Source organism: Etheostoma cragini, chromosome 24 (assembly GCF_013103735.1).
Source record: "Etheostoma cragini isolate CJK2018 chromosome 24, CSU_Ecrag_1.0, whole genome shotgun sequence".
Taxonomy (NCBI): domain Eukaryota; kingdom Metazoa; phylum Chordata; class Actinopteri; order Perciformes; family Percidae; genus Etheostoma; species Etheostoma cragini.
In genome coordinates this window covers 11,905,405-11,929,879 of record NC_048430.1, presented here as the reverse complement: position 1 = coordinate 11,929,879, position 24,475 = coordinate 11,905,405, and the positions used below count along the sequence as shown (strand labels likewise).

The 24,475-nt window shown below is 41.6% G+C and overlaps 2 protein-coding genes across 9 annotated transcripts in view; one reads left to right on the top strand and one right to left on the bottom strand.

Moving 5' to 3' along the window:
- The window catches only part of zgc:112023 (PI-PLC X domain-containing protein 1), a 16,842-nt gene extending 1,101 nt beyond the window's left edge, over positions 1-15,741 (top strand). The window contains exons 2-8 of the mRNA XM_034864946.1: positions 139-275; positions 389-514; positions 1,800-1,955; positions 2,223-2,335; positions 3,088-3,158; positions 4,822-5,139; positions 15,492-15,741. Coding sequence (XP_034720837.1) covers positions 139-275; positions 389-514; positions 1,800-1,955; positions 2,223-2,335; positions 3,088-3,158; positions 4,822-5,139; positions 15,492-15,496 — 926 coding nt within the window. The 3' untranslated portion in view covers positions 15,497-15,741. The remainder of the gene's footprint in view (positions 1-138; positions 276-388; positions 515-1,799; positions 1,956-2,222; positions 2,336-3,087; positions 3,159-4,821; positions 5,140-15,491) is intronic.
- Positions 13,746-24,475, bottom strand: part of LOC117939450 (collagen alpha-1(XVIII) chain-like) — a 55,596-nt gene continuing 44,866 nt past the window's right edge. For 7 of the 8 annotated variants that reach the window (XM_034864809.1, XM_034864802.1, XM_034864803.1 and 4 more), the window contains 20 exons: positions 23,869-23,901; positions 23,720-23,755; positions 23,569-23,628; positions 22,793-22,870; positions 21,734-21,769; positions 21,561-21,614; positions 20,904-20,969; positions 20,487-20,552; positions 20,144-20,174; positions 19,041-19,094; positions 18,902-18,936; positions 18,685-18,816; positions 17,985-18,132; positions 17,839-17,903; positions 17,466-17,594; positions 17,349-17,381; positions 16,316-16,690; positions 15,486-15,683; positions 14,917-15,026; positions 13,746-14,464 (listed from right to left, as the gene is read on the bottom strand). In XM_034864809.1, coding sequence (XP_034720700.1) covers positions 14,251-14,464; positions 14,917-15,026; positions 15,486-15,683; positions 16,316-16,690; positions 17,349-17,381; positions 17,466-17,594; positions 17,839-17,903; positions 17,985-18,132; positions 18,685-18,816; positions 18,902-18,936; positions 19,041-19,094; positions 20,144-20,174; positions 20,487-20,552; positions 20,904-20,969; positions 21,561-21,614; positions 21,734-21,769; positions 22,793-22,870; positions 23,569-23,628; positions 23,720-23,755; positions 23,869-23,901 — 1,953 coding nt within the window. In that variant the 3' untranslated portion in view covers positions 13,746-14,250. The remainder of the gene's footprint in view (positions 14,465-14,916; positions 15,027-15,485; positions 15,684-16,315; positions 16,691-17,348; positions 17,382-17,465; positions 17,595-17,838; positions 17,904-17,984; positions 18,133-18,684; positions 18,817-18,901; positions 18,937-19,040; positions 19,095-20,143; positions 20,175-20,486; positions 20,553-20,903; positions 20,970-21,560; positions 21,615-21,733; positions 21,770-22,792; positions 22,871-23,568; positions 23,629-23,719; positions 23,756-23,868; positions 23,902-24,475) is intronic. The other variant, XM_034864804.1, reaches the window with a different exon arrangement.

The window sequence follows — 24,475 nt, the reverse complement described above, 5'->3', positions numbered from 1 at the left end:
CCCCCCCCCCCCCCGGTTATAATTTTTCTCCCTTTGTGTTGAAAAAAAAGTTCTCGCCAGCTAGGTGGAGAACTCAACCCCCCTAATGTTGAACCCAAAGTTACACCCTTGCTGACTGCTGTCCACCTCTCACCACAGGGAGCCATGACAGCATGTCTTTCTGTCTGGATGTCTCCTCTCCGGTCCTGAGATCACAGCCCTGTATCCTCCGAGTCATCGACAGGCTGTTCCCCTGCTGGACCCGACCCTGTATCTACCGCTGGGCCACCACACAGGTAGGGGGCACACATGTACCTAATGGTCAATCGAGCCCCTAGTCAGGGGCAGGGAAATCATTATTATTGATATGCTTTCTTTTGTGTGTGTGTGTGTGTGTGTGTGTGTGTAGCAATCGGCCCTCAGAGATCAGTGTGATCTTGGTATCCGTTTCTTGGACCTGCGGATCGCCAGGAAGCAAGCAGGAGGCAGCACATTATTCTTTGCCCACGGCATCTACACACTTATGACTGTGAAGGTACGCACACTCTGTAAAAGTGTGAGTTTAAATGGGATTTACATTGAACCACAGACACACAACCGCAATAAAAGACTTAAGTTACAGCAGCTACTGAGAAGTAGTCTCGCATGTCCAGACCTTCCTCCACAGCGCTGAGGAGTCTGGCTAGTCCACACAGCATTCGTGGTTGGGAGAAAAACGTGCTCTGGTTTATTGGCATTTCTTTAAACCAATCACAATTGTCTTGTAAGCAGATGGGACGTCTGGCAAGACCTGGAGCGGTACCGGGGCTGTTCTATAAATTAAGTCTTTGGTAGACATTAGTTATGCTGTGAGGGTACAAATACACTAAAGCCCAAGCTGCATTTACTTTTGAGTGGCCAATTCAGATTTTCATTTACGTCATTATGGGAGCAGAATATACTGCTCTAAAGCTACATTTTTTAGGGGGGGGTTTCCCTTTTATTTGATAGTGATGCACATTAAAGGGGGGAGAAAGAGAGGGTGACACGCAGCAAAGGGCCTCAGTTCGGATTCAAACCCAGTCCTGCAAAGGACTAAGCCTATGGGTGCATACTCTATTGGGTAAGCAAGAGGCCCCCCCCCCTAAAGCTAAGTCTAATCAAGTTAATATTAACTTCTCAATACTAAATAAATACTGAATTCATTATTGTGCCATTTTTGTATATATTTAGATGAAGACTGAGTGGCAACAATGACACCGTACTGCTGCAAAAGATGACTACTCCGATTGGACAGATAGTCTAGCTAGCTGTCTGGGTTTACCCTGCAGAGATCTGAGGACCAGGTAGTCCTCAGAAATCAGCCGCAGGTTAGAACGCCAACACAGAGACAGAGGACGGGGGCGGAGGTTAGATCGCTGTCGGAGGACGGAGGTTAGAACGCCAACACAGAGACAGAGGACGGGGGCGGAGGTTAGATCGCTGTCGGAGGACGGAGGTTAGAACGCGAACACAGAGACAGAGGACGGGGGCGGAGGTTAGATCGCTGTCAGAGGACGAGGACGGAGGTTAGATCGCTGTCAGAGGACTGGGGCGGAGGTTAGATCGCTGACAGAGGACGGAGGTTAGAACGCCAACACAGAGACAGAGGACGGGGGCGGAGGTTAGATCGCTGTCAGAGGACGAGGACGGAGGTTAGAACGCCAACACAGAGACAGGAAGGTGTTGGACGTCAGGCGGAATATTAGGCGGCACGTGAACAACCCCGGAAATGAAATGTCGTAGATAAAGAGTACTGAGAAACAACTTCATGCAAAACGTGTGTGTGTGTGTGTTTACAGGAGGCTCTGGATGAACTGGCTTCCTGGTTGGACGCTCATCCGAAAGAGATCGTAGTCATTTCCTGCTCGCATTTCGATTCGCTGACCGACGAAGATCACGTCCACCTCACTGAGTACATCATCACGCTGTTCGGAAAGAAACTCTGCTCCTCACAGGTAACTCTGCCGGAAGAACGTCAGACATTCTGATGTGAATCCATTTGAGTAGATCAAAGGGAATTAATCCGCAATCATTTCATAAGCCAACATGTCAAACATGTGCTGCTTCCAGCTTCTCAAACGTGAGGATTGTGCCGTTTTCTTCTTCTTATTTTTTGATTTTGGACTGCTTGGATGAATCAGAGTTAACAATTGAGTAAATAAAAAATAAAAAGTGGTTTTAAAGATTTGGAATATTTACTGTGCACTTGTGTTTACATTCAGGACATTCCCACTCTACGTTCCTGTTGGTCCAGAGGCCAGCAGGTTGTTGTTTCCTATGGCAACCAGCAGATGGTGCTGCAGCACCCTGAGCTGTGGACTGGAATACCTTACAGGTAAATGACACAATGGGGATGTCTCTAATAGTTGTAATATAAAGATATATGCGTTTCACACTGTCTTTGTATCCTTATGCAACAAAATCAAACACATTTTTGCTAATTTTGGCTAAAAAAAACTTTTCACAGCAACAACTTTGCTTTGGTGTTCATTCACACTCAAGCTGCAACACAACACACACCTGCTGGTGGTAGAATACCTGAGCACATTACAGAGCTGGGCGATGTGGCAAAAAATCAAATATCACAATATTTTTGACAAAATACCTCAATGTTGATACTGTGGAAATATGAACACAGTGGGTTTTGATGAATAATCACCAATGTGGATATTCTGACTAAGTGGATAAAGGCAATTAATAGAAAAGCTAGAACATTCTGGTGTGTTCAGAAAATGACATCACTTCACTGAAATGCAGCCTTCAAAACATATCACTTTATCCAAAATTGAAGACAACATTTAGTCTCATATATAGATGTTGATAGAATATCGATATATTGCCCAGCCTTAGCATATTAAATTTGCAAACAATGATCGGATGCAAAACACAAAATTTCCCAAAATGTTTTTTGAGGCGATTCCAAGTTGAAACCGGTTCTCAATGCCCAATACTAGTTGTATGGGATTTGTATCGTGTTGTACATGTTGGGTCAAGTGCCCAAGACAAATTCCCCCACCTTGTGGGACATAGAGTTAACCATGATCAGATAAAAAGTAATTGAAATGCGGGGGGGGGCTGTGTCTTCAGGTACGCAGACAGCGCTGACCCCGAGAAGGTGATTGCCTACCTGGAGGACCAGCAGCACCGGGGAAGGCCAGGTACGCAGGTGGACTGAAATAAGATGGGCAATGTTAGACTACAAAAACGCTTCGTTACAAGTTAAAGGAGAGACTCATCAGCAATAAAATGCACTGAAAATATTTAAAAAGTACAAAAGGTAATTGTGCAGAATGTTTTACTGGATCATTAATATTCATGTATCAATATGTAAATGGGATTGTAAAGATGAAGTACATAACGCCGAAGGAAATTTAACTTCTTATAACGTTGGCTACTTTTGTCTATAATAAAGCAGCATAGCAGAGGTCTGTAACCCTCGTGTTGTCTTCCCGTCGACTGCAACTTTGAAATTGAAACTTTGGGTTGAAATTTCAACATTTTGTTGTTTTTCTACACTATTCTCGACGTCATTTTTATTCCAATTAAACGTTTCTAGCAATGTTGTCGCTTTTTCAAATATTTTGGAAATTTTTTGGTCACTTTTTCCAACGTTCTTTTGCCATATTTCTGATATAGAAATGTTTTGTAATTGTGTCAAATTTGACCTGAGGACAACAGGTGGGTTAAGTTAACTTGTAAGCAATCAGTCTTTATAGCTGTTAAACAAACGAGGGGTAAAAAGTACTCACATATAATTGGATTAAATCCCTCCTTTTAAATAAAATAAATCCTAATATAAACAGTGTTGGAATGTACATTTACTCCAGTACTGTAATAGAAGGTGAAATAGGCAATGTATTGTATTAATTCCAAAAATGCCCACAATATGTCATCAGATATTAGGGGAACATGCTCCGATGGAATACTATCTTAACAATGCTAAACACAGTACTTTCCCCTTTTGAAATTTTCGTTCTGTGTCTGAATGTCTGAGTTTTGGCCTCTTTGTTGGTATCAACTGGCCAGTCGGACAGCCAGGCATACTGATTACAACCAGAGATCCCGCTGATGGCATCCAAAGCAGAGCCAGAATGTCTGCGTGGTCAGCTTGGTCTTTAAAACATTAGCAGACCTCTTTCTAACACGTGTATCGACAGGGAGATCCTAACCTGTCAGCTGTGTGGTCGATGCCTCCAGAGAACAAAGGGAGTGTGTGCTGTACGTTAAGCTATTAAAATAATTGACATATTTACACATCATGTTTTGATGTTAAACAATTGAATCCTTAAGCTTACCTGTATCTGTGGATGCCACCTTAGTGGCTACTTTACCTAACAGGTGGATAAGCTGGCCATCAATGTTGTGTACTGTATTTTCCAGACTATAAATTGCACTTTTTTCATAGTTTGGGGGGGATTGGCATCCGTTGTGTTCTTGGCCATCAAGTGGTAGTTCAGACTGGACGTGCTGCGATGATAGTTCAGTTCACGACGGCCAAACACACAGATCACTTTGGTCTGGCCAATGGAACATTTGGCGTTTAAAAAAAAGTAAACTTTCATCCAGAATCTAGTATTTCGTCTGTTTACTTTTTAATTTTTTGCTGACTTTTTTTGGGCTGTAAGCGAGAAGACTGTGTATGAGCCATGCAACGTTACAGTCCAAGATATTTGACTCTTTTAATTAAATTCAAAAGCACGTCATTAAACTCCACATGTCTGGCCCTTGATGTGATTCTCTTTTCCAGAGTGACCCTTAGTGAAGTTGCGTTTGACCCCCCTCTTATAAACTGATTTGGTTTCCTGACGGTTTGTTTTCCAGCTGGTTTTTACGTCAGCGGTCTGAACCTGACAGAAGACGCTGCGTACGTCCTCCTTCATCCCCTGCAGGACATGAGGATGATGACGACAAGGGCTCTATCCCTTCTGCTCCGCTGGGTGGGCGAGCAGCAGCCGGGACGGCAGGCCGGCGGGGTCAACATCCTCTGCTGCGACTTTGTGGACGTCAGCCCATTCTGCTCGCTCGTGATTGGCCTGAACTACAAACTGCTGGCCGCGACGCCTCCTGTCTGCAGGATGCCGCTAGCACTAAACAGCGTCCAGGACAGGGGCCCGGTGAAAAAGAAGCTGCTGGAATCAGGTAGCTATGCAAATGCACTGCTCCAGTCTCTGTAGGGTTGTAATGCAGTAATGTACAAAAACTTTGGTACTGTATTTGAGTATAATGTTCAGGTACGTGTAGGCCTACTCCCCTTTATTTATATTTCTTGAGGCTGGCTGGCTGTCAAAAAAAGTCATAGTATATTTTGTCAAAGTCTTAGTACTGTATGTTGTATAAAGTGATTCAAAAAGATAAAAAGTAAAAGAACTTATAGTATTTCCTAAAAATTATAGTATAGTAAGTCCATACAAGTCATAAAAAAGACATAGTATGTTGGAAAAAGTGAGAAAAAAAAAAGTCAAAAAAGTAATAATATAGTATGTCAAAACAGGTCATAAAAAGTAACAATATAGTATGTGAGAAATCAAGATAAAGTGAAAATGTCCCAAAAATGTCATAGTATGTTGAAAAGTATTAGTTGGAAAAGTGAAGAAAAAAAAGGCATATTATAATATCTCAAAAAAGTTTGAAAAAGAAGTCCTAGTATAGTATGTTTGAAAAAGTAAAAGAACCTTTAGTAGTCCAAAAAATCATAGTATAGTATGTCAAAACAAGTCATAAAAAAGTCATGGCATAGTATGTCGGAAAAAGTAAAGTCATAGTATAGTCTGTCCAAAAAAATCACAGTATAGTATGTTGGGAAAAGTTTAAAAAAAAGTAATAGTATAGTCACAAAAAATCATAGTACACTGTGTGCACAATTATTAGGCATGTGAGTATTTTGACCTTATTGTCATTTCCAGGCATATCATCCAATTCCATAAACATTAATTTAATTTAAGCATTATCAGGTTATGTGTATTTATTTAATGAGGGAGGGTGTGTCCCAAAGTAATCAACACCGTATATCTTGGTGTGCATAATTATTAGGCAGCCTCTTTACCTCAGACAAAATGAGACTAAACCAGACTCTGAAAAGAGAAGTTACAAATTGTAAAATGCCTTTCAGAGGGATGCAGCAAAGATATTGAGGCGCGATCACCGAACAATCAAACTTTTTTTTGCAAACAGTCAACCGGGTCGCAAGAAACGTGTGGAGGAAAAAAAGATGCAGATTAACTGCTAGAGACTTAATTATAGAATTAAACGTGTTACCGGGAACCCATTAAACTCCAGCGCCGCCGTATTCCAGAAATGCAACCTACCTGGAGAGGTTGAAACGTCAAGACTGGGCCGAGAAATATCTGAAGACAGATGAAATGGGAGTGACTCTTCATGGACCAGATGGATGGAGGGATCCATCAATCTCTCGGTGTCTGACTCTAACTCGAGCTCTGTGTCCATTAGAGATCCAGCCACGGATCTCGAGTTAGAGTCAGACACCGGCAAGGTGAAGGTCGGGTACTGGTACGGGTTGCTATTAATAAGGATGAGCAGGTTGGACCTTTTTGGGTTAAAGATGAAAAGTCAACTCCCAAAACTACTGCCAGTTTTTAAAAGATACTTTCTTCAAGCAGTGGGACAGGAAAAGTTTTATCTCCTTCAAGAAGGCAATTTTCTTTTAAATGCTTCATCACATGCAGCCACGTACTCAACTTTGTGGCTAGCCAGCAAAGGCCTTAAAGATGACAGAATACTGACACGGCCCCTTCCTCACCTGACCTAAACCCCATTGGGAACTCGCGGGTCCTTGTTAAATGTAAGATTTACACCGAGGGAAGACAGTCCACCTGTTTGAACAGCATCTGGGAGGCTTTGGTTGCTGCCGCATTAAAAGTTGATCATCAACAGATCGAGAAACGGTGGTTGGCTATATTGGTCACTGAATATTTCTTGAAATATACATATAAGTGTTTATGTGTTCATTTTGAGTTTTATTCATACTCTAAGAAACGTTAAAAAAACAAGCAAGATGGGAACATTTTTGTTATTCATTTGGTTGCCTAATCATTCGGCATACATGTATATTCTCCTGAGGAAGCCACAAGACACTTTTGTTAAATACTTAGATTTGAGGTTTATTACCATTTGTGATTGACTGAGAGCAATCTGTTACAATACAAAAGAATAAATCCAACATGGCGTGTATAAAATGTAAAAAAATAATTGTATATTCTGTCAAAGTCACAGTATAGTATGTCAAAATGAGCCATAATATAGCATGTTGGGAAAAGTAAAAAAAAAAGTCATAGTATAATATGTCGGAAAAGTGATAGTATAGCATGTCAAAACAAGTCAAAGGATAGTATGTCCAAATAAATGATAGTATAGTATGTTAGAAAAAGTACCAAAAATCATAGAATAGTATGTACTGTTGGGAAAATGTATACAAAGGTTATATGAATAATGTATTGTAAATAATAAAGGTTATGTGGAAAAAATCATTAAGTCATAGTGAAATATGTCAAAAAAGTAATTGTATAGTGTGTCGAAAAACGTTATAGTATGTCACAAAAAGTAATAAAAAAAAACGAGTATGTACTGTTGGAAAGTTTTAACAAAAGTTGTAGTACAGTATGTGTAAAAAAAATATTTAAAAGTAAAACATCCATTAAAGTCAAAGTAAAATATGTCGGAATTAGCTATACAAATGTAAATGTAGTATGGTGAAAAAAGTCAATAGCATAACATGCCAAAAATGTCCTAGTCAAGTGGCATTTTTTGACACAAGTACTATTGCAACATAAGTAACTATTACTTTTATTCCACAACTTTGTCAAAATTCCTACATCACATATTCAGTAGGCCGACTCGCAAGCTGCGTTTAATTTTTAGGTTTAACAGTTAAAGCGAAACACTCAAATAAGCTCGAAAACACACATATACGGGTTAAGATAACATAAGATTGGATGGCTCTTTTGTAAAACAGATAAAGTGTCAAGGGTTGTGCGTTCAGTGAGGTGTGCAGACTTCTAATCTCTCACAAAATTGAAGATGTCAAAAACAGCGGGAGAACGGTCCAAAGAGGAGCAGGCAGGTTGGCTCAGAGAGATACAATGGTGGTTTGGAGAACACAGGGTTGCGGGTTCAATCCTCACGCACGAGGACTTTTAAGTTGTATATTGAAATAAAACGGCAGCGAGAATGCCAAAAACAGTGAGAGAACAGTTGAAAGAGTAGCAGAGTTAGTGTAGAGGTTGTTGCCAAACAATGGCATGATGCAGGTGCAGGGTTCAATACCAGGTTAAAGCAGGGAGGATATGTTGAGGCAGGGCAGTAGATAGGATGAGTAAGGAAGTTAGGGGATAGGGAAAGAGACCGAGAAAGGGGACAGGCCGTGTGTGTGTGTGTGTGTGTGTGTGTGTGTGTGTGTGTGTGTGTGTGTGTGTGTGTGTGTGTGTGTGTGTGTGTGTGTGTGTGTGTGTGTGTGTGTGTGTGTGTGTGTGTGTGTGTGTGTGTGTGTGTGTGTGTGTGCTTCTAACCAGCATCCCATACATTTCTAAAATATAACCATGGCTTGTGAGTCGGCCTACTGAATGTGTGATGTGGAAATTTTAACAAAGTCATAGTTTCGTATGTCAAAAAACACCACTTGACTGGCTTTTTTCAGACGTACTATACTTTGACTTTTGTCAACATACTATATATGACTTTTTTTTATACAGACTGTAATATGACTTTCTGATAGCACGTTATTTAAACAGAGGAGCATGTTCTTTCTGTGTAGTGGATGGCGGTCATGGTCCGTTCCTCGAGAAATTATGCCGATACAGCACATCCGTGTTGCCTGATTGGTCCGCTTTGAAATTAATATCACATAAAATTATTGATTTAAATGGTATGTCTAAACTACATATGTGGCATTTCCTTGGAGGCTAGTCTCACAGCAACAACAATATAGTTTACATTTTTGTACAGTCAGTTATAATGTTAAGATCCGTTTAAGAGGGATGGAGGTGGGGTCACATTTGAGTACTTGAATAGTTACCTTTAGAATTTGTAACAGAGTAACTTCTTTTGTAACTTTTTTAATGCGACTTGCCCAACACTGGTGCTGACCACCTCCACGCTGACCCCTTTAACGGAGACTGGTGGCTCCTAAAGTCCACCACCAACTAGGTCTTTGCTGCGGAGGGTCGAGCCTGCGTTGTGGTCCTCCTGTCTGTCCCCGATACACCCCTCGATTGCAGTGTTGTCCAAAAACTTGTACGCGTAGCATGTATTTAGAGCGACTGGCCTTAAGTCTACTCAGCTCTCTTCTGATCCGATTGGCCACGATGACGGTAGTGTATTGGGGGGGGGGTGGTATCTGTTAATTGGAGTTCTTCTTGCAGCCTCCCAGACCTCCTTCATGCTGTTCTGCCCTCCTTTTGTATTCAGCTTCTCGTCCCTAGGTGTAGGACACAAAGACACAAAAACGGTTTTGTTCTGCAGCCATTACACTGGGGAATAACTGTAAGACAGAAGGAGAGCAAGAGACTGAGATGGGTTTTCAAAAAATACCATAACTTTATCCGCAAATAATGAGATGACGCTGTGTATTACAAATTCTTATTGGTGAAACTATAATCGAATGGCTTGGGCCATAAACATGACAAATAAGGCGGGACTCGAGAGGCAGCCTTAGCGAGAGAAAATAAAGAGGTGCATCCAGTTGATACTCGGGCCGAGGGGTTAGGATACAAAACCTTAATAAAAATTAGGGTCTAACATTGTCTGCTGCTAGTCTCGTTTTTATGAATGCAGTGGGATTTATCCAAAGTTTCAATTTCAATTGTATTTATATAGCGCCAAATCACAACAGTTATCTCATTGTGCTTTCCACAAAGAGCAGGTCTAGACTGGACTCTGTGACGTTATTTACAGAAACCCAACAGTTCCCACCAAGAGCAGGCACTTGACAGAGACAAGGAAAAACTTCCTTTTTAGGAGGCAGAAACCTCGAGCAGAACCATGGCTCAGGGCGGGGGGTCATCTGCCTCGACTGGTCGGGGTGAGAGAGAGAGCGAGATGGATAATTGTAGCAGAGGGTGTTAAGCAGGAACATGGAGGCAGCAGGGGACCCCAGCACCACCTGCAGGAAGCGATAGGAGGAGAGAAGAGAGAGCACAAGACTCCGGGAAAGGGAAAAAGTCTAGTTAGTAACGTGCATTAATGGCATGAGGTTGCGTACAGATGGACAGAGCTGCTCAGTGCGTCATGGTTCCACCCCGGCAGTCTAACTATAAGCTTTATCAAAGAGCAAAGTCCTAAGCGTACTCTTAAACGTCCGCCTCCTGAACCCAAACTGCAACCTGGTCCCTAAGGAGAGGAGCCTAATAGCTGAACGCGCTGGCTCCCGTTCTACTTGTAGACAGCGCAGTGCTCTGGTTGGGTAGTAAGGTAACCTCGGATTCATACGGATTCAAACAAAACGTCTGAAAGGATTTATTTATTTTGACGGGGTCAGTTCTATGATTACCAGCCGGAGATTTAATAGCGGGATATCTGCAAAAATAATCACTGGTTCTTAATCTCATAGCTAGAAGTTGACTAGGTCTAGCAACCTGAACGTAATTGCGGTGTCTTGTTTTGTTAATCAGAAATTCAGACTTCTGTTTCAGAATTTACAGCTATCCTATGAATAATCCTTACAGGTGGGATTAACTGCACGCGAAATTTCTACAGCGGTTTGAGAAACTTTACACACCCAGGCTAAAGTTGATTAAAAACATCTTTTGGAAATTGATCTTAATGCTTCAATTCCTAAACCTTTAAGGACCACAATTTTCTTTGTGAATGAATAATGTATTGTAATGGTATTCTCCTGTTTGATTTGCATTGACAGATAATCTTATGGAAAGTTCCCCATGCCAACCTCTAGGTATGGTGAAGGGTATGTGATGATGGGGGGGCTATTGCAATTCCACAGGCCACGTCAGGTTGCATAGTATCCTGATCCACGAAATAACTGGCCTTATTTATTAAAAGAAACACAAAAAGCATCGACAACATTGAAAAATGTGGGAAAAAAGCGATAATGTTGCGATTGTTGTTGTTTTTTCTCATGGTTGACGGGAAGACAACACAAGGGTTAAGGAAGAACATTTATTTATTTACGATACATTTTTCATTCACAACGAAAATTGGTGTCCTTAAAAGTTTGGATATTTCTTATTTTTTTAATTAAGGCATTAAGATCAATATACAAACGTTGGTTTGTTATTCCTCTTTTTAATCAACCTTAGCCTGGGAGTGTAAAGCCAGTGTATAAGCCCCGAGCTGCCGCCAATCATTTTAAAGCATTTGAGGCTTGAGTCTTTGCCCGTTGGCCTTTGCGTTTGACTGGTCAGTATTTGGGTTTTTATTACTTTTTCACTATATTACTATACTGTGACTTTTTTCAGCATACTATATTAGGATTTCTGAATTAATCTTTTTCGACATGTCTTTATTTGCGTCGCGAAAGCTCAGGGAAATCAACCTTGTTTCGTAAAATAGTTAAGTTGCTTTATTGTCGCATAATATTTGCGTTCTGTGTAAAAAAAACTTACATTGACGTGCAAATTAAATTATGCATAGTATAATTTGAAAAAATGTTTAAAAAGGTTGCTGCCTGTATACTTGCTCATAGATCCCTCCTCCATCCTGGCTCATAGCTCCTCATAGATCCCTCCTCCAGCTCAAAGTAAAACGAAAATGTTTAATGGGGCAATACAGATGCATAGCATGTTATAAAATTACAATAAAAGTCATAGTTTAATATGTCATAAACAGTCAGTAAAGTAATGGACAACACTGGAGAATTGACTCAGTGGAGTGTTGTGAAACGCTACACAAAAGAGAACTTCAGTGGGGGGTCTGGTCTGCATAATTTACTTAAGTAAAAGTACTGATACCACACTGTTAAAATACTCTCACAAGTTAAAGTCAGAAGTAAAGTTATTAGTTTTGGCTGGTTGAACTTCACTTGAGGTTCCGTGTAACATAGTATAGTATGTGAAAAGTAAAAAAGGCATAGTATAGTATGTCCAACAAAATCATTGCATAGAATGTCAAAACAAGTCATAAAAAATCCATAGTATACTATGTCATAAAAGTAATATAGTATGTTGAAAAAAGAAAAAAGTCGAAAATATTCTGTCAAAAAGTCATATTATAGTATGTCAGAAAAAGTTTAAAAAAAGTCATAGTATATTCTGTCAAAGTCATGGGTATGTAAAAAAAAAAAAAAAAAAAAAAGAAAAATCACAGTATAGTATATGAAAACAAGTCATAAAAAGGTACAGTGACACTTTGACATGTGGCCGGCTGACCTGGGATTGTTTTACCTCCGGTAAAGCATAGCAACAGCTTAAAATAGCCACCACGACATCGGCTGACAAGGTTCCACACAGGTTTATTCAAGGAGATAAACAGAAACTGCATTTGTTACGGCACATGAATAGTCCCTACGTCCTCCGTTTCAGCTACAGTGTATAGACAGACATCTGTACAGAAATGGGTTCGCTTACTATGGGCACAAAAATGTTGAGGAGAACGTAACATCAACAAATATTACTCATATCTGATGTGGAAATGGTATTCTTTGTGAAAGCATTCATATCATACATTCTAGAAAATGCACGGTTTATACAAAATAAATATCCCTTTGTTACTGCTAAAAATACGATTTGAAAACATGTACGAAAGTAGCAAAAAAAAAGTTAAGTGCCGTAGGTTACAGATTACATCAGTGTAAAGTTAAACAAGTTTAAAAACATTTCATACACAACACTGCTTTACAGGTACTAAAGTTGTACATTTGGAATGTTAATCAGTTATTTGGTTATATGCAGGAAGACGAGAGAAAGCTTTCCTAGGCGGGTCAGACATCATTTCTACGCGCAAACGACAAAGCTCATCAGGCTTCAGTTTACGTCCACAGGTGTTGCTCAGATTCATGTTCTATGTGGCAGACAGCGTTATGGGGTGGATTTCTAAGGAGGTCAACTTTACTGTTAAAGAGGAAGATCCTTTTTTAAACATCCGGGTAATTGCGTCTGGTCTATGCACCAAACAGAAATTTAAAACATAATATGGGCTTCGTTCAAAGTCCACAAACTATTTAAAACTATGAAAAGCCGTTTTGGTTCGGTTGAAGGATCCTTCCCATAATGTGTGTCAGCAGCAAAAACAGAAGTTGATGATGCACATTTGTCACAGAGGGTTCACAGCGTTCTCGCGTAATATTTAGTGAAAGATTAACTTTATTTGTCACAGAAACAGTTTAGATGGAATAAGGGCAAAATACAGAATATTAAGTGCATGTAAACGTAGTCATTGTTTCTAAATCCCAACACTTTACCAGCTAGCACCAAGCATGCTAATTTATTCTCTATAGCGACTATTAGCTGATTGGTCCCAAACAACAACTCTGCTGGCGGGTGTTACGGGCCGTCCACTCAAAGAACTATAAACAAATAGTTTCCAAAAAACGCTAGAACTCAAGTGGACGGCAGAGTCCGCACCGCAACTATAACGGCAACGACATCTGAACGACAGAAACACTGACAGCCAATCAGAATGCATCTGAGTTTACAACATGACACGGCGGAGAGATCTTTTGTGACTTTCCACCCGGCGGGACTCTATTTTTAATATATATTTCATTGCTGCAAAATAGGATTGTCAAGCAGACAAACTCCCCTCCCCCCCGAGCTTAATATAGGTCCAATATGTGGAGGGCTGCACAATTAATTGAGTTTGCGTGATCAAGCTATTTTAAATGCGTCATTCCGTTCGTAGAAAGCTCCGGGTTGACCTGTTCTTCTGGAAAGCTGTGCCCGTGTTTGGATCTCTCTTGCGGCGGTCCGTGCTTCTGACATTGTGTTATGTTTTTGTTTTTGCATTTTAGCCTCGTTAATCCAGTTCCTACTGTAGTTAACGTTATTGCAGCGCAGACATGTAAGTGGCACCGCAATGAGTTACCGAAATCCCCGATATTTCGTTGGGTAGATAACGGGCATTCATCTTCAACGTATGTAGCATAATATGGATGCGAAAGCAGTTATAAATAGCCCATGATACATAAAAATGAACAAATAATTGTGATCTCAATCGTGCAGCCCTAACATGTGGTATAATCCTGTGTAGCACCATACGCTATAGGAGAGGCTAACAAACGTATTAATTATTCCTAAGGAAAAAAACTTATTTACAATAGATCGATAAGAGTGTGTGTGTGTGTGTCTATCTCTTGGCGTGGCCCACGTAGCTGTTCTCGATGCACAGCACGACGTAGGAGTTGGAGCAGCTGCTGGAGCTCTGCTGGAGCAGGCTGCCGCTCTGCAGCGACGAGGCCATGCCGCTCAGCGCCCGCTCGCCCACGCGCCACATCTCGCAGTAGCTGTCAGCGTGCGCCTGCCCGCTGCCGGTCGACCCGTGCCACGTCATCTTATCTGGCCTGGGGGGGTGGAGGGGGGGTGTAAAAAAAAGAGCGGCATGAATAGTTTTAACGCATACTTTTGTTTTTTAGTAGGGTTCGGCATTGTTTTGATTTCGACAAGGGGGTCCACTCCCCCCTCTCTCCCCTTTCCTTTCTCCTAAAGGCCCAACATGCCCAAAAAATAATCATTAAAAGAATAAAGCCACACTAGAATGCCGCTTACTGGGCTTCATGGCTGCAACAAAACAAGCGCCTGCTGGCAGGTGGCCGCTACGGAAACAAAAACTTAAATTTGGAAACAATTGGATTTGGAACAAACTTTCATCCAAAAGGTATCAATTAAAAAATAGATTTCATTGGAATTGTAATTTTCTTAAACGATTCCAAGTTGGAAAAGGTTCTCGATGCCCAATCATTGTTGTCAGTCGCAAAGTTTCCAACTATATTATTATAAATGTCAGCTGGCTCACCATGTGTTGTCCCTGAGAACGTCTTTGCCATCAAAGGAGTAGATCGGCACGTTGTCCTTCATCCTGCCGCCGCTGAAGATGGCTTCCCAGCTGTCGAACAGAACCTCGTCCTGACAAAGGAGAGACAACACGATCGGTACAAAGATCAGAAGCCGCCGGTCGTTTAGGCACCAGTGCCGTATTAGCACAGGGGTTCGGTACCCGACCCCGACTCTAACCCCCTATTCTCGGATAACTAAACTACCGGCTGCCGCTGAAGTGATGGAGCTGGAGTCATCTACTACTTTTAACACGCTCTGTTCTGCCTGGCTCCGGCATCCTACGTACTAAGGTACTACGTCTGGGTTTGCGGTATATTTGCGGGTTTTCTCTTGCCAATCTTTACCGGTCCAATCAGAGAACAGAGGGAGCGGCAACGCTGCTGTGGCCCTCCTTTTTTAACTTTATCAAAAAGTATCGGTTCAGATATTTGTGCTAACTGGCTGCTCGAGATCTTTTGTTACTCAGACTCTTTGCAAGAAAAAGCCAAACTGTCCCTTTAAACGGCTTAAAAAACCTCTGTCGGTTACCTTCAGGTTGACTATTGGAAAACGGTCCCTGTCGGCCCTGCGGACGATGCTGTGGAGATCCTGGAGTTTGGCGGACAGGAAGGCCCGGAAAGTTCCCTTCATCCCGATGGCCTGAGCCTGAGTGAAGCACTGGTAGTCTGCGCCGCGGATGCCCCGCATCCCGCCCGTCTGGGGGACGTTCAGCGCGATCAGGTGGAGCTGGGGAAACACCAACGTGCTCTGTGTTAAAATTTCATTTTAAAATAAAACTCCAGAGTGTGAAGGTTTAGAAGTGGTCTCTCTGGAAAAGTAAGACAGGGGACGGCCAATTACTTCATGTCCTGTGATAAGGTCTAGGAGTTTTGGACCGGGATACATCATAACGTATATCTGATTGCAAATTGCAACGAAATTATTTGTTCTGGGAGGTGGGTCAATCCCAACAGAGATGGATAAGCACATAAGAAGCTTGGTCCGAACTGGTTTAATGATAGACTGATACATTACTTTGAGAGGATGGAAGGACTAATGGGGGCCACCTTCAATCCAGGAGTGGGCTTGTGAGATATCGCAGATTGGATGTCTATGCTAGAAAATGAGAAAAGTACCTGAACTTTCTGGAGGGATCCTAAGAAGCTTTGTGTATGCCTGGATTATGGTGTTGTCATTTATACATATGTTTATTGTCTCTTTAATTACTATTTTGTTGAATGGTCCGTCTCATCTTTTCTTGATTTTTCTCTGACTGGATGGTGACGACGGAAGGTGGGGGGGTTGTGTTCATGTTGCACGTTGAATATTTTGTGTGTTGTTAAAAAATAAAATAAAAAAGGAGAAGTGGCCTCTCTTACCCCAGGACCCGAGGTGTGATGGTGGACTGGAGTCTGGGGCACGGGAGGTGGTGGTCTTCGCTGAGGGGTGACCGGGTAGCGAGTGTCCGGGTACGCAGGGTGTTCCTGGGCCGTGTGGACAGAATACCTACCGTCTGGTTGATTTATCCGTTCGGAGTAGCTTGGAAACCTGGGATCTGTGGGTTCTGGGAAACGAGGATCGGGCTGGTACCGTGGGTCAGGTTGGTATCTGGGGTCAGGGTGTGACGGGTGCCCAGAGCCCGGGTGAACTGGACTGTCAGGGGGCCTTTGGGAGCCGTGGGCGGAGGTGTCGGTGTTGGAGCGGTGGTCTGGGGAGTAGGGTACGACCGGTGGGGCATCTGCAACTTCATTACCCTGAAAATAATGTGCAGCGATATGTTGTAAAACAGGGCGCATTGAATGTTCTTAAGGGGGAATGCTTCTTTTTTAACCTGGACCCTATTTTCCGATGTTTATTGTGTGTAAGTCACTGATGTAATAACAATCTCCAACACTGGTGCAGTGTAACCCTCGGGGGGGCAAAAGCCGCTGATAGGCTCAGATTATTATTCTAAGCGTCTGACATCGTTATGGTAAGGATCCCAACAGAGACAGATCTTTTTAATAGTTAAATCCTCTCTGTTGAACCAGAAACAGCTTCAAAGTCGCTATCGCTAAACCCACCAGACTCCGTTTAAATAAACACCACTTTTAGCGTGTATAGAGCCAACATATTTTCACATGTTAAATAGGTAAACTATGTGTTTGTTTCAACCCTAAACTAGAGTTGTGATGGTTGGAAAAGTGGAAAGACGACCCAAAACAGCTTTTCATAGTTTCATTTTTGAATGAAGTGTATTTCACGATGCTAAAATTACAGGTTATATACAAGAAGTCTGCTGGGTTTACAGATCTCAAAGATTGTTGTTCAGCCACTTCAACAAAAAAAACATGAGAAAATAGGGCCCAGGTTGAACAAACAAATGAAATAAGGTTAACCTTTCAGAAGGGCAAAAAAGAAAATAACACTCACGTCATCACTGCGTAGAGCTATGTAGTTGCCAAGCTGAATAAAAGGAGACAACAATTAACACACGTGGAACCGTTTTTATCTTGTCATTTATCATCATAACATCGCTGAGTATTTCACCTGGACTTGACGAACTCCATCTCGGACCCGTAAGTAGAGATCGGTTTGCTCAATGATGTACACCAGAGAGCCCTCAGGTTGTCTCCTAGCATTGGCTGTCATGATGTCATAAGACCTAAACATCGTCACCTACACACACAAAAGACACTCATAGTAAACCAAGCCGGGGGGGGGGGCTCCTGTTATCCTACAGCTGTAATGACAGTGGCATTTGTATTCAGGAGCGGAGTTAAATTGTGGTGTCCTATCTTATCCGGTATTTCCTACATTTCAAAGTAGATCTTCTATGCTGTATGCCACCCCATACTTTAAAATATTGTTAGATAATGACGAAATAAAGCAGACAAATCTGACGGGGAACAAGTTTTCTTACCCCCGATGACTGTCCAGGTAGTCCAGGCACCCCAGGTGCTCCCGGTGGTCCGGGAATATTGATAGCTGCCATTCAAAAGACTATCACATCACTGAAATCAGACATAATCTTAGATATATGCGTGTGTGTTTATGATTATAACTCACTCTGTGTGCCCGTGTAACTTCCAGGTAAGGATGGTCCCGGGGGTCCAGGCGGCCCCGGTTGCCCAGGTTGCCCATCGTAGCCTCTTCCTGGTTGACCAGGTGGTCCCTGGGGGCCGGGTGGTCCAACGACTGAGTCGCCCCTCGGGCCCTGGCGGGACAAGGACAGAAAGAGTTTGATTTTTTTGACTCCGTAAAGCTTTATGGTTTTGACAATGTTTCCGTCCACTTGTTACTTTGTATAGATTTTAGACATTTTCCATACACTGCGCGACATTCAAGCTAACATTTAACAAAGACTCTTCTCTAAAATGGAACGCGGCGTCTACCTACAAACGATTATTGATGCACAGCTTATGTGCCAGCTGATATAATAACGATATCAATATGGTGATGCAGAGACATTATGGCATTAGTTATTTTTCACTCAGAAATTTAAAGTCTGTTGTCTCCTCGTTCGTCCACTGTATCTGTCTTTGTTGACACCCGTCGCGGCTGCAAAGAAAGTGGAAATGACCTCAAACTGCTTCTCCGTTTTGTGGCGGGTTGCAGCCGTTAAATGACCTACGACGTAATCGCAGTTCATTATTTATTCGCTAAGTTCCGTTTCCATCGGCGTCTATCGCATAAGCCGAACGCGATGAGAACAAATTTCGATGTACTTAAAACCGTGTGGATGGAAACATGGTTGGTAAGATCTTACGGGAGGCCCAGGCGGTCCTGGGGCTCCGGCTCCGATTCCACTCCCTCCGTAGCGGGGGTCGTAATATCCTCCACCTGGTTCTCCTTTCTCTCCTTTGTAGCCTGGGCTGCCCGTTTCACCTTTCAACTCGTTCTGGACACATTAAAGAAACATCCCAGACATTTAAACAAAAATCATACTAATGCTAATAGTGTAACTATAATGAGTTGAGGCTTACCCTTAATGTGTAAATGTCGATGGACCCCCCTGCGCCTGGATCAGAAACAAAAGGCCTTGCTTTGAGTTTGAACACACTGAAAACATAAAGCAGTTCTTTTTCAGCTTCTTCAACACGTGCACAGACAAAGTGGTGCTACCTTGGATTTCAAGTGTCCCTGGTAGTCCACGATCACCTTTCTCTCCTTTAAGAGCTATAAACGGGAGGCACAGCAACAATGTATCTCGTTAAGATAGGATACGACTTTATTTGTACTGAGGGAAATTGTTAAAACTTTTAAAAAGGAATAGTTAATGTGTCAAACTCCAGGGCCTGTGGGCCACATCCAGCACCTCGCATATCAGTTCAGGCCGCCTAGTTTTGCGCCAAACCAAAAAGACGGTTTGTAAGAACATACAGAAGTATGTATGTAAGATGTGGTAAAGTCAAATCGGCAGTTTTGTGAAAGAGAAAGAAAGAAGGGAAAGACGTCGCCAAGCTTGAAGTTGAAAAGTGGTTATGTGACTTGTCTTCAGTGAAAAATGCACAACTCAAAGCTGAATGTGTGAGACAAATGCTACATTTACACATCGCTACGTTTCCCCCTCTCATTCCCCCTGCTCTGGTGTTTCCCCCTCTCATTCCCCTTCTCATTCCCCCTGCTCCGGTGTTTCCCCCTCTCATTCCCCCTGCTCTGGTGTTTCCCCCTCTCATTCCCCCTGCTCTGGTGTTTCCCCCTCTCATTCCCCCTGCTCTGGTGTTTCCCCCTCTCATTCCCCCTGCTCTAGTGTTCCCCCCTCTCCTTCCTCCTGCTCTCGCAGGAAAAAGAAGAGACTTTTAGCATAAAGACTTTCCATTCTTTATGCTAAGCTAAGCTAATCGTTTGCTGGCTCCAGTTTCATATTTCTATCAATATTCTCATCTAACTCTCTATAAGAAAACAAACACGTATCAAACTATTCCTTTCACTCTCGGCACGCTTTCTTCCAACTTGACATATCACGATTCTTGTTGATTTCTCATAGTTTCTCACTTTTCTCTACCTTAATAGACCTGGTTGTGCATAAACTAGATAGCGGCGCAATTGGGATGTATGCAAACGTTTTTAATGGAGGGGGGGGAATCAGTTGGTGTTGGAGTAGTTAAGCGTGGGAAGTGCTGTGTGTTTGTGTTTTGTGTTTTCTGTATATTTGTCTAAAGGACTCCCTTTGAAAATCAGAAGCTTCATCCTTCTAATAAAAACATACTATGGAGTGAATTTACCTTGGTTATATCTGGAGTAATCATCCAATCCCTGAAATAATAAAAACAAGGATTATCATCCAGAAGTAGCAAGCCATTTTAGCCATTAGATGGCTTTGGGCAACACCTTAGCCAAATTAATATAAAAATCAATGTGAGCATCACAAAATCTTAATTAGCTTTAAAGCAACTCATTTGTAACAGACGTTCATTAATATCAATTATCAGTTACAGTTGTTATAAGATGTAACTGGACAGGCATAGGGTAAGAAACCTTTTCATAAATTATTCATATCTTTCCCAAAACTTCCTAACTGAATATGACAACTGATGAAGCGCTAAATGTTTGTGTGTCTGGACTCACTCCGAGTCTGTCGCTGGGAACAGAGGGTCCAGGAGGTCCTGGTGGGCCCGGTGGACCCGGAAGACCCTGGCACAAAGCAACACATATTGGTTACTGCATGTTGATGGCGTGATCATAGAGCTGAAGAGCAAATGGGAGTAATAATAAATCAGATAATTGATATATCACTTTTCAGGCGTTACGCTCAAAGTGCTTTCCAGATGAAGATGACAGCATGTGACTGACCCCCCCCATAGCTTTAGCTCAATGGTTGGACCAACGTATAACTTAAGTAATTACAATCTGTCATATCCAAACAGCAGTAATTAACTGCAGTTGAACAAAGTAAATGTAAAACAAATACTGCGATTTGACAATTACGTAGTAACTGTTACAGGAAACATGGAAATATTTGAACACAACGTGTGCGATGCTCACAAGGAATCCAGATGCAGAGCCTGAGTCTCCCTTCTCTCCTCTGGCGCCGTTCAGCCCGGGTCGACCCTACGGTACAACACAACAGACTCATGGATGGATGATGGATGGATGATGGATAGATAGATGGATGATAGATAAATAATAGATGGATGGATGATAGATGGATGATAGATGGATGATAGATAAATAATATATGGATGGATGATAGATGGATGATAGATAAATAATAGATGGATGGATGATAGATGGATGATAGATGGATGGTAGATGGATGGTAGATAAATAATAGATGGATGGATGATAGATGGATGATAGATAAATAATAGATGGATGGATGATAGATGGATGGTAGATGTATGATAGATAAATAATAGATGGATGGATGATAGATAAATAATAGATGGATGGATGATAGATGGATGATAGATAAATAATAGATGGATGGATGATGATGGATGATAGATAACTAATAGATGGACGGATGACAGATGGATGAAGATTTTAAATAGATGGATGGATAGGTAACTTTTGTCATTTTGACATAAATATGAACAAGATTAAAGGCCATTTATGTGTTAATGAAACCTATCTTACTTTAGTGGTAGTGTGGACGTGTTTGCACCAGTTTTAAATGGAGACAGCAGGAAATCTACTTACCGGTCTACCTGGGAACCCGATCTCTCCCTTATGGCCGGGGGGACCAGCAGGACCCTGGAGGGTAAAAAAATACTCTTTTTATTCTTTTATCTAAGTTTATAATACAGAATCATATAGCCTATGTTTTATCAGCAAAACACTCAAAATGTGGTAATTGAAAACATGGTACGTACTGGAGGTCCCACAGGGCCAGGGGGTCCACTATCGCCCTGGAAACAAATACAAATACTGTAAATACTGACGTCTTAGGCAAAAACTCACTTATTTATGCACTTGAAGGGTAACTTAGTTTCTTTTCCAACTTGGACCCTATTTTCTATATTTGGTGTCTCCGTGACTGGTGGGAACAACAATCTTTGAAACTGGTTCTGTATTGAGCGAGAACGCTGCAATCAGCAGCTGCTAACCGGGCTCCGATGTAACCCTGTAGGGCAAAATCGGAATCGTCAATTTGTCAGCTAAACGTTCTGTCGTTACCACTGACAGGCTCAGATTATTATTCTGTCCGCCAACATTATGGAAAGGATCGCTACAGACTGCTAAAAGAGTAAATTCATCCTTGTTTTAACCCCAACAGCTCCGAGCTCATCTACCGAGCTATCACCGAAACCCACCAGACTTCATTAAATAAGCCGCACATTCAGCATCTGGAGAGACAAACTATTTATACACGATAATCAGTAAATTATGTGTTTATTTCAATCATTAATCGAAAAGAGGAAAGACGACCCAAAACGGCTTTTCATCGTTTTTTGAATTTTTTTGAATTTTGTTTCTGTCAACTTTGAATGAAGTGTATTTTACGATGCTAAAATGACTGTTTATTTACATGGAGTCTGGTGGCTTTAGCGATAGCAACTTTGTGGACCTTTTTATGTTTAAAAAAGGATCTTGCTCTTTAACAGAAAGGTTGACCTCCTTAAAAACCCTTTTCATAAGGTCGTCAGACACTTCGAATAATAATCTGAGTAATCTTACTTTGTAGCTTGTTTCTCCGCTGCCGACTGCAGCGATCTGACTTATTACTGGACCAATGTCAAAGATTGTTGTTCCGATCAGTCACTTACACACAAACACGTGGGAAACAGGGTTAACTTTTAAATACTTGGATCATAAAGTAAGAGGACAGAAACAAAGCTAGATGTTACATGCTGTCATACAACTTCAGCTGTGGAAAAATGAGTGAACGCATCCTCATGGCTCATTATCTGGTCATTCCTAAAGGTTTTTACCGGCCGTCCTGCCAAACCACCGAGCTGCTGGGGTCTCCCATCAGGCCCCAGGATGAGACCAGGCTCCCCCTTCTCCCCCTGAACAAAACAACACATCTGTCTTAAAGCCACTATCGGAACAAAATGAGACATCTTAAATAAATAGCTACAAGGCAAACAAATTAAGACTCATTTTCTTAACAGAGCCTAAGATAATTCTATGATATCCAGAAATAAAGTTACGCTTTTTCTTGCAATAGCTGGCATTAATTTGCAAGAAAAAAATGTATAGAAAGAACAAGTCATTACATTAAAATAGATATCTATGTAAACTGTAATCACAGGGAAACATTAATTTCTTTAACTAATTACTAAATAAATATGAACTATTTTTTATCTTAAAAGTGCACGATAGTTAAATTATGAATCGCAGCTGTCAGGAATTAATAAAAAAACTGAATGTATGAAGGTTTGAACGGTGTTCCTCCGTGAATGGATAAATGAGTACGCAGCAGTTGAAAACGTATGAATTTGTGCATTTGAAAATTTTGTCCATTCACTTGAAGGGTGAACATGTCCCTGAAAACGTTGAATATGTCATAAAGTATGAAAAAGTATGAAAGTTGTGGACATTTTCTAAAGAAGCAGGAATGTCCTAAAGGTCGCTGTACATTTTGATGTTTAAATGAAGTTTTTTTGTTGATAAATGCACAAAAAAAGTGTATGGAAAAAATAATAAATACGTAGAAGTACACAGGGCATTCACAACCATTTAATTCAATTGTGTATTTTCTTACTTTAGGTGCATATCCAGGAGGACCCGAGTCTCCCTTTTCTCCTTTTGGTCCAGAGGGCCCCTAAATGAGAACACATACACCCTGACGTCCATCCATTGAATCATATTTATTGGACTTTTCCAATCTGTGTAACAAGGATAGTGATACATACCGGGAATCCTGCTCGACCCGGAATCCCACTTCCTCCCTAAAGAAGAAAGAGTGATGAAACATGAAGACAAGAGCCAAACCTCTGTAAAAGTGTTAGAATAACTTTAGTTTAGGGAGGTTTATGGTGAGGTCAGTTAGGGAAGCACTCACCTGCAACCCTTCGCTCCAATAAAGATCGTTATACTACAGCAAGACAAAGTTAGGTTCGTTAGAGCAGGCATCGTGTTAGTGAATATGAGGAACTCAAGGTGAAATCAAGTGATTTAGCCTCCGTTCACACGCGGCGTCTTCTTTACACTATAATCCTACGGTGTGAACAGTGTTTTCAAAAAGGTCCTGGGCGCTTTTAATTAAAAGGCAGAGCCAACGGGGTTTTTCCTGCAAAGTATCATCACAAAAGATTTAAAAATTGTACGTCAAGCAGCCTTTTTAACAGTTGACCAATGACAAGCTGAGTAGACAGACCTGTCGTTTCTTTTACAACAAGAAAAGAATGGAGCTGTTATATGAGATGTTCAGGGAATGACGGTTGGAGGAGCTCTCTTTGTTTTTATTAACAGTCGTAGCATCGCTCCCTCTCTCTGTTCATCCTCTAGCTCGCTCCATCGTCTTGTTTCATCTCGGACGGCTCCACGTGGCACTCTTTAGTACGGAGCTTAGTGGTCCCTAATACTGTACCTGAAGTCTCTTTTATATAGACCTTAGTGGTTCCTTAATACTGTACCTGAAGTCTCTTTTATATAGACCTTAGTGGTCC